Source organism: Branchiostoma lanceolatum, chromosome 1 (assembly GCF_035083965.1).
Source record: "Branchiostoma lanceolatum isolate klBraLanc5 chromosome 1, klBraLanc5.hap2, whole genome shotgun sequence".
NCBI classification, from domain to species: domain Eukaryota; kingdom Metazoa; phylum Chordata; class Leptocardii; order Amphioxiformes; family Branchiostomatidae; genus Branchiostoma; species Branchiostoma lanceolatum.
This window is the reverse complement of record NC_089722.1, coordinates 8206513-8223483: the sequence shown is the minus strand read 5'-3', so window position 1 is coordinate 8223483 and position 16971 is coordinate 8206513. Positions and strand designations below refer to the sequence as shown.

The 16971-nt window shown below is 40.9% G+C and overlaps 2 protein-coding genes across 4 annotated transcripts in view; one reads left to right on the top strand and one right to left on the bottom strand.

Moving 5' to 3' along the window:
- Nucleotides 1–16971, bottom strand: part of LOC136432087 (serine protease 23-like) — a 62936-nt gene that overhangs the window by 28515 nt on the left and 17450 nt on the right. For both annotated transcript variants that reach the window (XM_066423116.1, XM_066423120.1), the window contains exon 2: nucleotides 8775–8834. The gene's annotated coding sequence lies outside the window, so the exon portion shown is untranslated. The remainder of the gene's footprint in view (nucleotides 1–8774; nucleotides 8835–16971) is intronic.
- LOC136432065 (NADP-dependent malic enzyme-like) overlaps nucleotides 1913–16971 on the top strand; it is a 41310-nt gene continuing 26251 nt past the window's right edge. Inside the window, exons 1-2 of one of the 2 annotated variants that reach the window (XM_066423086.1) lie at nucleotides 1913–2070; nucleotides 2780–2873. In XM_066423086.1, coding sequence (XP_066279183.1) covers nucleotides 2033–2070; nucleotides 2780–2873 — 132 coding nt within the window. In that variant the 5' untranslated portion in view covers nucleotides 1913–2032. Of the gene's footprint in view, nucleotides 2071–2779; nucleotides 2874–3169; nucleotides 3359–16971 lie in introns of those variants that run through there. The other variant, XM_066423100.1, reaches the window with a different exon arrangement.

The following is a 16971-nucleotide window of genomic DNA, read 5'->3' as shown; positions in this document are numbered from 1 at the left end:
ATAAAAAATCCGACAGGGCCACAAGGTTTGATGAAAGCTACAGTGCGAATGAATGCCTGTTACGAAAGATGAATCTTTCTCGTCACCTGTGTATGATAATGACCAGGAATATCGTGAAGGTATTGACAGACATGTTTAACAGGTGCGTGCAGTCCGTGAAGCTAACCTACATGTACGTACGTGGACAAAGTTTCACGCAACACCATATTTGGGAAAGAAGGCAACGCTGAAGCTGGTCTTTCGTTAGACTGTCAATGTCAAAGCATTGTCCTAAACAGCAACTTTAATAGGCAAAGTTCGCATAAACATGTACTAGCCTGACTAAATTTCGCTTCTAGCAGCGAGTAACAGAGGGAGGGCAAGTACAGGAAATCCTCGAGTAGAATGTTTGACGGCAGAATTACGTAGAAGCGTTCTAAAGGCAATATGAGTGCTCTAGAATCTGTGCCTATGACAGGATAGCACCCTTTTGAGTAATATCACAAATACTTTAAAACTTTGAACGCGTAGAATCCTGCTAAACCATGATGTATGTAGAAGGGAATGGTCAAAATGCAGCACTTACCAACAAAATATATCCTCAAAAGTCGACTGACTTGCGGATTTCTACTCCAGGAATCAAGCACGTCGATTCGAAATTTGCCAAGAAAGCAGAAGCAGCGCCCGGTATCCAACAACAGTACGGGTCCGAGCGGCAAGTTCGACTAAAATACTTTCGCGGGACCACGAGAGAAACTCTGCTGACACCCCGGTGTTTCTGAGTTCCGGAATGAATGATTTTTGATGTGTAATAGATAGTGCCCTACATGACTCGGGGCCGTTCATAGGCGGGACGTGTGGGGGGAGACAGCGCATTACACCGCGTGTCAATCATCCATTTCCTCTAGCTAAACCGTCTCCAAGGTGCCGATCTCACCGCACTATCCAACCTCTGCTGGGAGAAGAATATCTTCCTAAACTGCCTTAGATTTGAGGATTTTTTAAACGTTTGCGTTTATTATAAAGATGCACAGATTCTGTCCACCTGCCTTTCCAATGGTTCGCGAAGCAGAAAAATGCCAGTGGAGGTCTCTGACCCTGTTGGCAAGATAAAAACAAAATCTATTCTACCCTTTTATACTCTAACAACTTGCAGGATGTATCATACTTGACAGCGTGATTTCCATGAGACCACTCCCTACCCTGACCAGTCTTGAAAGGTAACTCCGCGTCATCCTCCCCCTCCCACAAGGTCATTGACCTCTGGCCCACCTGCCCTCACCACTCTGCCTCGCTCTAATAATTTCTGAGTGATCTGACGTCATGTTTCTGACCCTAATGAGGTGAAGATGTCGGTCAAAACTGTTGTATCTGTATTTTAACACTAAACCAGAGTACCATGGACCAGTGAAGATAAGGATATCTTTCTAGCTGTCTACCGAAGGTTAAATAAAGATCAACCGTATAAGGACAATGCCATCGTTTATATTGTACTCGTAATCTTTTGGCAAATTCTTACGAGTTGCGTTTATCAGAAAATTCAGAATTCATAGACTACAGTCTACCAATGCAGCGATTTTTCGCAATTGTATGATAAAATAGAACAACATCAGGTAACACTAACCACCGATACCCTTGGAAACTGGCGACCCCACATTGTCGTGGCCAAGTGATGCCCTTTTTCTCATTCTGAATGAACGTCCTAATATGTAGATCAACCCATACAACATACTCATTATGTCGCCTTCCTTATTAATAGTCCACGACTGGTCAATAACACTGACATCGCATGACCTTGCCATAAATGAAAATCGGGGGCTGCCTATGTTGTATTTGCAATCAACAGCGGTCACCTTGCCGATATGTATGACGCAAAATCACGTTCTAGAACACGTTAACGCCATTCTGACGTCACAAGTAACAGGGCGCGCACATTCGCAGTGCTCCATGCCCTGAGACGCTCCTGGACATTGTTGTGGAGGCAACATCACTGAGGACAACGATGAAACATTAACGGCGTAGTGACCGCAACCTTCAAGCGTCTGCTGTCGACATGCAGCGGTACTGCACAGCGCTGGTCCGGAGGATCAGGTTTGTATATTGTGACTTTAAAACTACAGAGTTCACTAACCAGGGGCAGCCAAAGGGACAAAAAGCTAGCCTGGCAACCATCCGTACGTATTTGGCTCCATTGTCGACATGTCTCTTTCCAACTACCCCTATTTGCAACGGGTGCAAATACGGGTATTTCACGTCTAGCGATATTAATAGGACAACAACAACAACAACATATTTTGGATAGGGACAAGGGAGCTAAACATGGATGGTAACCGGGCTATAGCTTCCTTCGCAGACTTCTTGGAGCGGCGGCGTTTATTGATTTGGGGGGGGGGGGGGGGGGGCGCTGATACGCGATTTTCTTACACGGGCCAAGGATGGAGAGCTAGAGGCGTCCCCCATCCGCGGCATAACTCCATCGGCCGTGAGAACCTTGGGCTGTGTAAAGCATCGCGTATCAGCGCTCCCCCAAAAAATAAACTCAAAAAACAAAAACAGCAAAACTTCAGACTCAAAAAACAAAAACAGCAAAACTGGCCTATTCGCGGCAAAAGGACACGCTATCCTTCACGATAAGCGATTTAACAGAAGTAACATTTGAAACAAAATTCTAAGTAACTCCTTCCAAGAAAATTATTCCAAATGACTTGGCTATCTATTCAATGAAAGCAAACAAATTCACTCAAAATGCACCTACAGTGCCGGCCAGTTTCTAAAAATTATTTTATCCCTTTACGTCTAGTACAAGCGCCGCCTGTCGGGCCCAACAGAAAACCAGTTCTTTCCATCAGAAACCACGAGGTGCGGCTCTGCTACAGGACTCAAGATATTACAAGGTGAGTGAAGAGAAGACGGTTGCTTTGTGTACGTACATGTACTTATCATATTATCAAGCACCCGACTTTCTCAGTGCAACTGAACCAAAACAAACCGATTTCGCCTACCAAACCCGCAGCTTTTATCACCCAAGTTAGGAAACAGTATGAAAATCAGCTGCCTAGCTAGAATATCATATAAATCCCAAACGCGTTCATCAGTTTTCCCAAGAACGGTATTTGCAATACTTCGCAGCTGCTTCCGCATTCCATTACACTTTCACTTTTTTTTCACAACTTGGCGCGCTGCTCTCTGATTGGCTGGCGCTTCTGGGTAAGATAAAAATGGCCGACCAAATTTTAGGGGGAGAGCCGTAAACATCGTCTTTGCTGAAGAATTTGGAAGCTTCTTGAAGGGAGCCATGGCTTCAAGAATCTCACAGAAGGGACTGGGGTTCTTTAGAGCGTCAGGGCACAAGATAATGCAGAATTCACGGACGAACAAGGTAAGGAAAGGGCGCAACAAGCGTCCGACCGCCGGCGGTGTACCGCTATGTACCGGGTGACATTGTTGACATGCCGGGTAATATTTGACGACTGTGACCTTCCCCCCACTGCGGTCAACGTTCACGTCACTACTGTGGTTTTATTTCTGCTTGAACAATCATCCAACGCGCCCTGTTTAAATCTCACAACTCTCGTCAAACACATTCCTCGCGGATTTCTGCTTTGTCGTTTGTCAAGCGTTGAGGTATTTTGTTGCCGAGACACATACGGATATGTTTGGATTGTTTTTACAGCTTTTAGATACGTCTCCGAGCAGGAAAGGGCATTTTACTGAATCGCAGCCAAATATGCAGAGGCCAAAAGCAATGGCAACTCGTTTATAGAGAAAATTAATACGACGTGTGAATGGATTTCATGGTCCCTTATTAGAGGGCGTTAGGAGTGGGCGGGGCAAATTAAATGACAAATGACATTGCCTGTCCACTTCACCTTGTGCATGATTATACTAACTTAACAGGTTACATGTACTACGGTGTCGTCACACATAAGACCTTAAATTGCAAAGAAAGTTGCCATATAAATATTCAGCATAACTGACAGTCTGTCACATATTTTGACAATGTTGACTTAATTTTTACACCATTACAATACAATGTATTCGGAACAAGATACATTTCGTTGTTAATCTAAACATGTGAAATCAAAATAGTGATTCTGTGTGCCATAATCCCTGTTGGGATCAACGCTACATATTCCATGCCGTAATCTGCACTTGGATAAACCAGTGTACAATATTGCAGTATTCAATTTAGTCAACAGGGGTCTCTCATGAAGGTTGGTACAGGATACTAAAGTTACAGCATCGGCAAGCCTGTGAAAAAGTTGTCATAAGATAGTTTATCTGAATAGTATTACTGCTTTTATTGTATAGCTGAAAAGAAAGTCTGAGAGAGCAAAAGATCAGTGGAAGGTGATTCCCTGATTGATTATATCACATGTACTATGATGTAGGGTGGAATTGGAATTTTCATCTGCTAGTAATTCGTCTAATTTCTCCAAATAAGGGACAGTCTGTCAGGTATAATGCAATAACGGCATTGCCCCTGGATGTGATTATTCTGAATAAGGATTCTTGCTCCAGGACAATCCCTTATTGCTCGCACCTGGTCTTGGAAATATACGATCGCATATTGTTAAGCTTGGCAGGTCATTTGTAGGCACCTATAGCAGAATAGCCCTGTATCGTAATGCTTCGATGAGTCGTGTCGCCCCTAGCATTGACCTGTGACCTGACCTCTGACCTAGCAGTAATGGACAAGCCTTTGTGTTCCCCGACAAACACGACCCGGTAAGATGAAGCGAACTGACAGAAGTGAAAAGGAGGGGAAAGTTTGGGTACTGCAATGTCACCATATGTCCTGGTCGGGCTTCTGACTGTTCTGTACATATCATCATGGGTAGTGAGACAATGTCTACCACGAGCATCCTTGATATAGGCATTTATAGCAACCAAAAAACTTTGTTCTGCAGTGAAGTTCATTTAAGTCCTGTAGATTCATTAAAATTCACATTCTTGACATTCAGCTGAAATCATGAGCTTGCTGTATCTTTGGATTTGCAGTAGAACAGTGGAAGAAAGATGAAATGTTCTGAGACTGATGAGCTAGTTCGCAGTGAACTTGAAAATATCTAAATTTCTACAGTGCTTAATGCCCTTTATAGGCCAGACTTATGTTTTTAACATGCATGTTTTAAAACTTTGAATATCCTGTATCTACAGAATGATTCAGTTTGAAAGTAAAGATAGAGAACACGGCTCTCCACCCAGATCACCAAATTGCAAACTACATTGGACTATGTGTCACAGATGGCATCATTGTCAGTACAGGACTTGAATTACTATTAAAAGCCCAGGTCATTTTCCTCTGATTCAATCAGGTCCCTGTAATCTTTTCTCCATTTCCGCAAGGTTACTGTGGGGTCAGGCCATGTTGATACAAGAAATTACAGGGCTAGTTAACCTGGGGTCATAAACAAGAAGTGGAAGAAGATGTAGCGCATCCTCTCCTTCAAACAACACTGGGTTTTGTACTCCGGAACACCCGTATCGAATGTTTTTGTGGCCTGGGTATGACATGAAAGAAATTACAGGGCTTGCAAAACTTGGGTCATAAATAAGAAGTGGAAAAAAAATGTAGTGCATCCTCCCCTTCAAACAACGCTGGGTTTTGTACTCTAAGGCCTCATCATTGTAACTCACCACAACAGTTACAATAGACATGTGTTCTTGCTATTCTATTCTAAGTCAAAGAGCTTGGGGTTTTGTGGACAGTGATGATATCCAGATATCAGTCCAGATTCACTTCAGCAGTACCATCCCATCTAGATAGAACAGCTGCAACTTAAGAGGTTTATCTAAGACTTGTTCCATTTATTTGTAAATGTCGAAGATAAAGTGAGTTATGGTTGTTTCTAGGGCAGGGTTATACAAGCTTCTTTGTATCTTGGGAGATGAGGGTTAAGAAGTTTTTATGTTAAAGGAAAACAACCCAGTACCATACTGAGGGTAAAGCATACCAATAATGTTAAAATCTAAAATGGAAAAAATGGAAAAATAACTTGTCAAATGTTGTTATAACAATATATATGTGTGAGTGGAACTTGGTTATAGACTTAGTAAGTGCTTCTATAAGTTATTTGTGTTAGGCACTGTGCTAGCTAAATGAAATACATACTCTCCAATGATATTGGGTAAAGAAAATAAATGACAATCAAGGTGTATGTATGATCCATGTACATACATGTGTTATTCGTCTATTAGCAAAAGTGCGAAATAATGTTAATAGTCTAGCAGATAATTTTCTGAGAATTGAAAGTGTAACACTCACCTTTTGTGTTCAATTTCAAGACACAGTTTCTGTTGAACTTAAATGTCACATTTTCTTCTCAAGATACTGGAAGTTACACATGTACAGGATAGCATAGTGATGGCTAAAGCACATACCGGGACCGTTTTACCCAGTCTCCTGCCTCCAACATTCTGGGCATGTGCTTTAACAGTCAGCTATCACACAAGTTGGGACAGAGACAACCAGGGAAAGTTCACTGTGAATCCAGAGAGGGGTCTACCAATATCAGTTGACCATTTACATAACCTTTAATAGCACACTGATGTAGCCATTTGGCACGCAATTGTCTATTGGTTACAGGGTTAGGCAGCAGGGAGAAGGATATCATATTAAAGCAACAAAAATATGTGAAAGCCTATTGAAATCCAACACTGCAGGATGGATGGGAGTTGTGTGAAAATATTGGACAGGTGTATATTTCTTACAGCTCACCTTTCTGGAATTTTTATCTTTGTGTGGTTGTGGGTGCGGGACATTCCCTATTTTCCTTGCTGTAATCACTCTTGTACAAATCATTACTTTTCAGTACCTTAAATTCAGGAGAGGGCATTACTTCCAACAAAGGTCCAAAGGGAATTGATTTCTAGGTCATTGGCACAGCTACTCCTATCATGTCAATGCTATTACAGCTTTAGTGACATGTATATCTGGAATGAAAGATGCACATGGCATGATTTGACTATATCACCCTCATTCTTATAATTCCTTAAGGGTTTTAAACAGTCTTTATAGGATATTGGCACCGGCCTTGCCTCTGTCAATGTCACTGTTATCAGTGAGTTATAACCTGGTTAGTCCAAGGGGTATACAATCTGGATGTTATACATGTAGGACTTGACTGTGCTAGTGTTAGTTTAGCCTGAACTCAATCAAGCTCCTCTAACGGCTTGCCGCCCTGTAACCGCAATCCCCGTACAGCTGGAGTTTGCATTATACAGACTAGTGTTAGTTAGTCTTATCAAGTTCTGCTAAGACCTTGGAATAAGTTTGATAAATCACAGGTGTTACAAAATCAGACTCGTTGTCTGTGTCAATGACATTGTTATAAACCTGGTAATGATCTAGTCCCTTCAACTATATATACATCAGATCACCTTATCTGAGAGTACCTATACATGTCAGTGTCATAGTTGTACAAGATTGTGGTTTAGATCTGACTGATCACAACATAAATTTATATATCTGTGGTTGTTATCAGCACAAGAATGACCTAGCTTTTATAATCTTGGATACTTAAAGTATATCACTTTCACTGTTATCAAGCACACAAAGACCTTGGTCTTCCAGTGGGTTAACTTAGGTTTATCTTTCAAGGCTTCAGGGCCAACGATGTATACTGTATAACACTCAGCACAGTGTTAATCAATGTTGTCACTGTTTTGCAAAGGAGGTCAGTGACCTCCAATAGGGGTATTGTGTTTGTGTGTTGGTACCTATAACTCAAAAATTAAGATGGATATGTATGAATTTTGGCATGTGGGTAGTTAGACTGCATAGTGTGTATAATAAACAACTACATGTACCTGGACATGAAATTTGAAAACAGTTATTGTTCTTGGTAAAGAGGGAATCAAGCATCTTAGCCCACACCTGCAAACACCATAACTACACATGTACTTTACGGAGGTTTGTTTCCTACTGACTCTTTTGTTTTTATTGTGACTAGAGTTTGATATTTTCAGGATGGTGGTGATCATGATATGGGACTGAGAAAGAGGACATTTGCTTGGAAAAGACTATATACAGCATATGCAGCCCTGTTTAACTTTTTATCTTGTATCTATACAATGCACTTCATAATAATCACTTCATCCATCATCAACAGACCATCTGTTGGGATTGCCCCCAGATAGGAACATTACTGGATGGTCCACCTGAATTTTAGCACTGACCACTTGTCCTGTCTGATCATTGGGCAGCCTTCAAGTGACCTCTGGTGACCCTGTCACAAAGTGCTGGCCACCCAAGTGTGAGATGGACACTGACCCCTGGGCATGCACAAATACTCGTTTTTACTAACCTCTCTAGCCTGGGTGCTTTTCCAACTACTACCGGGCTCTTAAACTCGCTGTCCTGGAATTTTTTGCAAGAGCAAGCCCCGGTAGTAATCGGAATATGGCACTGCCACCCAGGCTATAAACTGTATTCACCAAGAATATGTCTCCCATATATGACTGCTATGCTACAGAATTGTTTCAACCCCATTTTCTCTCCTATCGCAAAATAAAACCCTCGCTAAAGTTTCATGATTTGCAGTCATTATCTGTTCTTGTATATTCTGCAGTGTTATACTTATAGCAAAACTTGTTATCATCAAGGCAGTGAAGGGCATCTTCATTGATTCACCGAAGGGCATAATCTCTGCCTTGCCTGAAATCCAACCACTTCTGTTTTACCTCTGCTCTGTTGAGGGTATAGTGTTTACGGCTGGATTTCAGGCTAGTTTCTAACTCCTGCGTACTGTTAGAAGGACAAATTTGTCCCACTAAGCAAGCAATAAACTTACTTTATTCACTGTTGTGGCAGGACTGGTCTACTCTTTCCTCTTCATTCCAAACTCCTTCAACTGGAAAAAGAGACAACACAGAACACATTTTACAATCCTTCCTCTAGAACCAATGTGTAATAGGAAAACATCTAGACAATTTCAAGGCTTAGCTCTTTTCTGTTCTCTTGTTCCTGCTGCTGTCAATGCTTTGCAGTGACTGTGCATATATTCCATGATTTTTCGGTTCCTAAGACCCTTTGCGGCATGTCACACAATACCTCCAGTCCTCTATACATCATACTCTAATTACTGTAGTTGGCATTAATGTTGAATAGCCTTTCTGTAATACATTGTACATCTCTGGTACTGCTGCATTGAAAAGGATGCCAAAGAAAAAAATAGGGATAACACCCAGTCAAAAGCCTTCAAGATTTGTACACGGGCCAAGAACTCTGGGCCAAGAAATGCCCGGTTGCGTGTCCACCTGCAAGCCAATGTACCTGCTCTGCAGACAGCAGCTCTTCGCAGGGCTGTTTATGTGACTATGACCTTTGGTATCGCAGTGGGTGGCTGATCTACCACGTTGTTAACTACTGTCTCCTCACTAACAACTCAGTCTGCTGCTGTTTCTCATAGACAACAGTTGGTTTCTTTTACTGAAAGTTTTTATAGAATGTCAGAGACAGAGCAGTCTGGTAAAGTAGTTGTTGCAAATCTTGCATGGACTTTGGAAAAAAAGTGATGGAGAGGGAAAACGATAAAAGTAGCAAAGTTAGTGAAGCTGCTATGTACAAAACATGTACAAGTTGAAGTGAGGTATAAATGACTGGCCTCTCATAATCACTCCAGACTTGATAGTGGTCTGAATAATCAATGGTGACTTGCCTGTTGGCAACCAGGGGTATTGAGAATTGTACATTTGGGCTGAAATAGATACCCTCACCAAGAAAGTTGTGTGTTTATGTTTGTGGACTGCATAACTTGAGAAGTTGTGGATGGATCCTTATGATATTTGGTATAGAGTTGTGTGGATACGTGTCGGCAAAATGAAGGACAATTTTGATTATGGATGACCAAACAGCTTTCTGTGGTACTGCAGCTGTACTTTGCCACTTATTCACTCCCTAGCAACGGCTCCTCTATGACAAATCATTACTAAAGGTGCTCAGACTTTCTCATTATTTTCATTTTTGATTCCTTAAAATCATCTCCCATGGAAAGTCCTAGAGAACTAATTAACATGTCTATCATGGAAAGATAAATGAGTGTTGTCACATACCAGTGATTAGGGTAGTAAAGAAGAGATAATTGGTACTAACTACTCTGTAATTACAGCCACACACCCCAGGACTCCAGGCTTTTGTTGTGTAGAGTGGGGAAGCCATAGAACAGTCTCCCCACAAGTAAACAACATTTTCCACATAGCTGTGAGTCTACCACAAGTGTCCATGTTGACCGACCCTTGTCAAGTTGCACACAGAACATTTGTCTTCCTCAGCCATCATGTCTGGCTTCTTTTTTCACGACTTTGTAGAGTGATCTGAAACATTTTGTTTCAGCACAATCTAAATTTCTCCGCAGTTTTCATCAGATATCAAACTACAAAGGAAGTTTCAAAAGTAAGCTGTAACTGTCTCAACATTTATTGGAGAGAAGAAAAAAAGTTGTAGATGCTCATACGAAAAAAGGAAGAATTGAGGCTATCTGGTACACCCCAATGAGAGCCTCTCTAGCTGCTAACCCAGTGCATGGTGACAAGTCGGGAGAGCCTTTGAATGTTTGATGGATAAGGTCTTACCACAGTGTTTACTGTCACTTCCTTGTCACATCAGCACTTCCACAAAGCCCATATGACATACCACAACACAGTAGAACACCCACAATTACGGCATACCATACTTTCTCCTGTCACTGTGATTTCTGTCATTTTCTTATCCCTATAGATCATTCCCTGAAGTTGGATTACGCACACAAAAAAGGCTTTCTTACATGACTCCACGTCCATCATCAATTGCTATTATTTCTCAAGGGCTCAAAGTCAAACATGTCATAGTATGCATTTCTAGTTCTATTGGCCCAAAAGTCATCAGAAAAAATTACAGTTGACAGCTCTCTTTGATTGATTTTTACATACAGTCACAATCATCATGTTTCAATTCCATGTATGTATGTAAGTAAATAAGCTGATTTCATATCATACACTTTAAATAGTCTGGTAATCAAAGTCTCTTCCAGTGACACGATAAAAATGGCATCAGTCAAGGTTTTCCAAAGCTCATTAACCTGTAAAAATGTCTTGTGGTTCATTTTAGAACTTTTCTCTAGCTCCTTGCACAGAAGGTTGTACCCTGTAGGCTAAAGGGATTAGAATTAATCCCAGATAAACTAATTAACACCCTGTTTTATTTCAAAACATGTAACTTGTTGTTCTGATATGTTATCTAACCAAACTCAAAGCAGGTCCAAAGAGCCCTGCCCATTAGTGATGAGATTACTTTGATTAGCACAGGACTCCACAGCTTGTATTAGGAAGTGCACAACTCATGTGTATACTGCTCGCAAGTATCTACTAGTAGGTACTTTTAGTCCAGAACAAATGAATGAATGGAACTGGAAGCGTAAATGACGAACCCTTGAATCATTGACATCTAGATATAAACTTGACCCCAATGGAAAGGTTAGCTCCTTCCTGAATCCATCGGTACCATCCCAATCACTGTTTCTTCCCTTCCAAGAAGAACACTTGGACTATATATTAAAAACTGACATGACTGAAGAAGTCCAGATTCTGGACTGGGCTCATCCTCACCAAATCCCCCATCATTGATACCAGATAAGCAGCAGAACTTCAAAGCAGAAGTCCCTCCTGGAAGCTGCCCAGATGGGGATAAGGTTAGGGAAAACAAGACAAATGGAGGTGCCTCCCTCGATCCTGTATCACCTCCATAATGGCCACTTTTCTAGACATTCTTGGCTTATCAGTCAGGATGATCAGGGGAGGATAGCTGATGGCAGACATGATACCAGTCTGGTGAAGGGAGACAACTGAATTGTAGCCTGGGTACCATCCTCCATAGTAACTGCTGGCTCAATCTTTTCGCTACCATGGTTAGCAAGTGAAAAGATTCAGCCAGCGGTTACTACGGAGGACGGTAAAAGGCTAACTGAATTGTCTATGTCCATGGCAACTTGTACTAAATCCCATTCTAACAGTAACATACTTGGTACAGTAGCTCACCTTGCTTTAGGCATGTCAGAAAGCTGGTTTGTTTCTCAGTAGACATTAATGCTTTATAATATGCAAGAACACTGCGAGATTCAGTTCATTAGAAGCATGTATTGATTAGGTTTTTTTTTTCACCTTTGGCTATAAAACCTTTTCTAAACTGCTAAAGAAGATAACTTTTTGACAGTTCTGATTGTACATTGTATTTAGATTTTGACTTTTTATTTATTTTCTGGAGACAATATAAAATACATAAAGCACAGGAAATAGACTGTATCTGATCTGTCCATTAGTCCTGATTACAACTAATCCCAGGAAATATATGGGAAGGAAATGGGTGTTTATGTAGCCAATGTTCTATGGCCCATTGGCAATACTCAAGTACCAGATAACAATAAAGACACTGCCCTGCCCAGCCAATCCTGTCCTAATGACAGTTTAATCACCCTAGGAGGACATCATGGTCTTTAGAAGGAAATGAGAAACAGGGAAGAGAATCAACAAGAGAATCAAGATGATGGAAGTTTCTAGCCTGGAGTCCAGCCTGAGTCCAACAACGTTGGCGGCTAGCGACGTTGGGAGCAGACCAAAGATAACAAGGCTGGACTCCAGGCTAGAAAGTTTCAAAAAGAACCTTCCAAACAACCGCAAAAGTATAATGGTACTCAACTACTATTTAATGTGGGTGGCAAAATTTATTGGTAAGGAATTCTTTCATGTTCACATTTTAGGCCTTGACTGAATTATCCTATCTTTGGTGAGACACCAGAGCTTGATGAATGGAGATAACAGGGAGGGAAGGAAGGAAGGAAAGGATTAAAGGATACACTAAAGAGTAAAATGCAATCTCCAAACACCCCAAAGTCTGCAAAGAATTGTAAATCAAATGGTTGTTTGCTTGTTGCTCTACATTTATAAAACAAGGTCTGTTGCTAAGGCTTTTAAACTATGAAGTCAGCATATTTCAGGCAGACAGGAAAATGAAAATAGAAAGTCATAGTTTTCTACTCACTCACTCACTTGAACTCACTCACTCACTCACTTACTCATTCACTCATTCATTAACTCACTCACTAACTCACTCACTCACTGATTTTGTTTTCCTCACTACTCAAGGATATGTCTGTCAAGGCCAGCTTGGAACAATTTCGTCCAAGTTTATCTCCATTCTTCAAAGACGATAGACTGTTAGATAGTATACTGCAGATGGTTCCACAGTAGGGAACATTGTTATCTTTGGAGCCTAGCCAAGGTCAAAGTAATTCTTTTAAAGGTCAGTTGTTTGGCATATTAGGGTTCTGCATATCAAGAGTCACAGATAATGAGTCTGACTATATTTCAGCATTGTGTCAATGACAAGACTGGTGAAACACTTGGTATTTTCAAGCATGTTCAGTATTTGCTACCAAACTGCATTGAACATGGTTTTGGTTAGAATAGATATTTAGTTCTGGTAATTCAAATAAGTTGCAGGAAGATTTAGACATGTATGTACTGTACCAGTCTATCGAATACAGTTTAAGAATCAACAAGAGAGTTGATACAAATTGTTACCTTTTTTACAATTATTGAAAGGATGCCTATAAGATATCTAGTGACTTGGAGTTGCATCTACTTGTACAACATGTATAACTTGGTGGTAAATTTACATTCACATATGGTGTATCTTAACTGTTTTAGAAATGGTTTGGTGCAAGTTATATCAGTATAGTTCTCAAACCAGGTTACCTTATCAGAGTTGGCCATTTCAGCCATTTTGAGATGGGGCCAAGTTGCCAACACATGATTCATAAGATTGTTTACAGATGCTATCTATATCTATTGGGAAATAATTAACAGAGCCGTGACTGTTATATCAGCTGATATGTTTATCTACAACTAACAGTATCCATTTCTCAGATAGTCAGAAAGTATCAGTCACCACAAAAATCAAGCCAGGGTCAGCCTTGAAACCCAAGGTCGTCGCAACAACTGGGTTGCTCCATGGAATGGCTGGTGTTAATCTAGTTTAATCCTGTTGTTATTCTTAGAAAGTCTCCATTCACATATATACATGTATCAGTACTTATTAGGTCAGGACTAGTAGTAATGTCATATGCCTTTGAATTCACATTCAGTTGAGAGAAGAAGAGGCCGGACACCCATGATAAAAATGTTGGAGGGCGTAGCATTGTAGTTTGGTTTTAATCTGTTTTGCTAGTCATTCCCTAGGCTCAAAGACAAGGGCTTCCAGGCCCCTGAGAGGACAGATCCCTGTTTTCTCTATACAGTAGCTGGCTTAGCATAGCAGGACAGTACCCATGGGAGCCTTGACCTTTAGGTTTAGGTAATAAGCTGGGAATGTCTGTTCAGAAGATCCATTGATGCCCCCTGGACATGTACTTCATGGTAAAACAGGTACGTTTGAATGACAAGTTCTTATGCAGTCAAATTCACTACCAGTATTTACTAAATAGCTGCTTTGAAGCTTTATATGCTCATCATGCTTTTTTTTGTGATGCAACATTATTGCAAGCATTAGGGCGGTGGCACCCTATCCTCACGATTTCTACCAGGTCCACAACAGACAATCTGAAAACAACATCACACCTTTAGACAGATTTCTTTATCAAAGGATAGAATAGGGAGAAAACTGAGTACTTACAAAATCTATATGTAACCACCTGCCTCCTTCAATTGCCTGAGAGCCAATAGGACGTAAATGTTAACGTAAGTGCTAAGTTGTTAAGTGCCCGTGTTTGTGCTGAACTGTCTGTCCCCTCTGTCTCTCGGCTCACCCCTGCAAACTTGCCTGGTTCCATGTGTCAGGACTGATTTCCTCACTCTGTTTCCACAGGCAGAAAGCAGCCAGGATCAAAGCCTGGGTTGGAATGCCACTGTCAGACATGTGGAGGGGATAATATCAAACAGAACCCACCACAGAAAGATTTTCACTTGGCTATATCTAATTTACTTCATTAGTTCTCGGACTTCTTATGATATGAAAAAACGCCAAAGCTATGTATATTACTAGCACGTCTCATTCACAGGTACCCAGATAATATGACATTGCAAGGCCTATATTCGTTGACAGGTATCATGACCGTTGACTCATGATATTTCAGCTAAGAGGAAAGACATGAAATCCAAAATGAAAAAATTAAACTTAAGTTATCTCTTCAGTATATGATATGTGTTATATTCTATAAAGCATCCTCATCCAAATTGTATGAATAGGGAAGTAATTGTCTTGAAAGATTTCTTGAAAGGATTGTTGGTTGCCTTCATTACCCATCATCAAAATCAAAGATTTTCTTGAAGGAAGGAAGGACTTTCCTGAAGTTTCATAGTGCCAAAACGTGGTGGCTGTCCTATTACAGTATTGGCAGCACGACTCATGCAGAAACCTTGCACCGATAGTTTGTGTGTCTGTGGACTGATGTGTTCTACATTTCAACCCTAATAAATTCACAGCTTTGAAAACATCTGAAAAAGTTCAGGAATTTTGAATGTCTCAGCATGTAGGAATGGAGACTTTCAGGTGAAGGCTCTAACAAGGGTATCATGGGTGTCTGTGGGCGTCTTATGGATATATTTCCTCAATGATTCAATGAGATATGAGAACCGGAGGTAACATACAGTGTAACAAGAGCTGAAGCAAAATCAAAACTGTTATAAACAATTACTAACGACTGATCTTTCATGTCATTGCCATATCAACATATACGTCTGTCTTCAGTGTGGTCTTCTAAACTTTCTTCTGCAAAGAAAGTGACAACATCCCAATTGGCGCAAGAAGGCGTCTCATCATCAATATCTATTAGAAGATGCCAGTGTGGTATTTTGCCACCTTTGAGACAATCATTTTTCCTGAGCCAGTTTGACATCCCCACTTGTGAGAAAAAGCTGGACCAGGTTGGTGTCTGGACGATCAAAGGGGCAGGAGACATTTATTCTCTTACCGGTGACATGTGTCGCGCCAGAAGCTAGTTTGTGGAGGGGGGGCAGGCACATTTTTCACATCCACCAGATTGACCACTGGTTGGTTGTCACTACACACAGACAGACAACAGTACATACAGACAACATCATCTGCTACTGTTTTTGTATCACCTTTCAAAATAAAGCAGTGCCAATTCTCTAGATCTTCATGGGGGGGGGGATAAAACAATGATTCTCTCTTCTTTTTCTCTGACAGCAAAAAGTTTGTCAGAGTGCTAACAACTTTGAGAGATAAGTACAGCGGATTACCAAGCTTATTTTTTCTAAACCCTGTCTGATAGTCTCTGTCTGGAAGAAACACCCCACATGCTGGAACAGTTGTTGTAACCAACAGTGATTAGAATTCATTCATTACAATCAGGGTTCCATCTGTAAGATATGGGCCTGACGCCTGGACATGACTCCTTACATGTGATGTCTTGTGTTATCTCGCAGCCTTTATCACCACAGAATAAGGTAAAGATGTTCTTGGTAAGGTGCAAATCAAAAGCTGGTCCCCTGCTTTATGCAGTAGGAGTAACTTTGAGCTGTTGTTATGTTACCTTGTGGCAGTGTGATGCCCACCTTACCATCATTGGGTACCACAGAATAAGGTAAAGATGTTCTTGGTAAGGTGCAAATCAAAAGCTGGTCCCCTGCTTTATGCAGTAGGAGTAACTTTGAGCTGTTGTTATGTTACCTTGTGGCAGTGTGATGCCCACCTTACCATCATTGGGTAATACTAATAAGCTAGCTACATATTGGTTTTAGTCTACTTGATTGGCCAATGTCAACAATGGGCTTGACAGTAAGCAATTAAACTGACCAATAATGCATTAGTAAATGACTTGCTTAAAGTTAAAGTAAAGATGATGAACTTATACTAAGATGATACAGTGCAGGACTAGTGCCGCAGGACATTACGTTATTAAGGATTGATTAGATTTTAGCAAACGAGAGATCTAGAAGTAGCCACAAATGATTTAAAGCTGACGAGATGGTACCCTGAGGCTACTGCTAGGTACTATC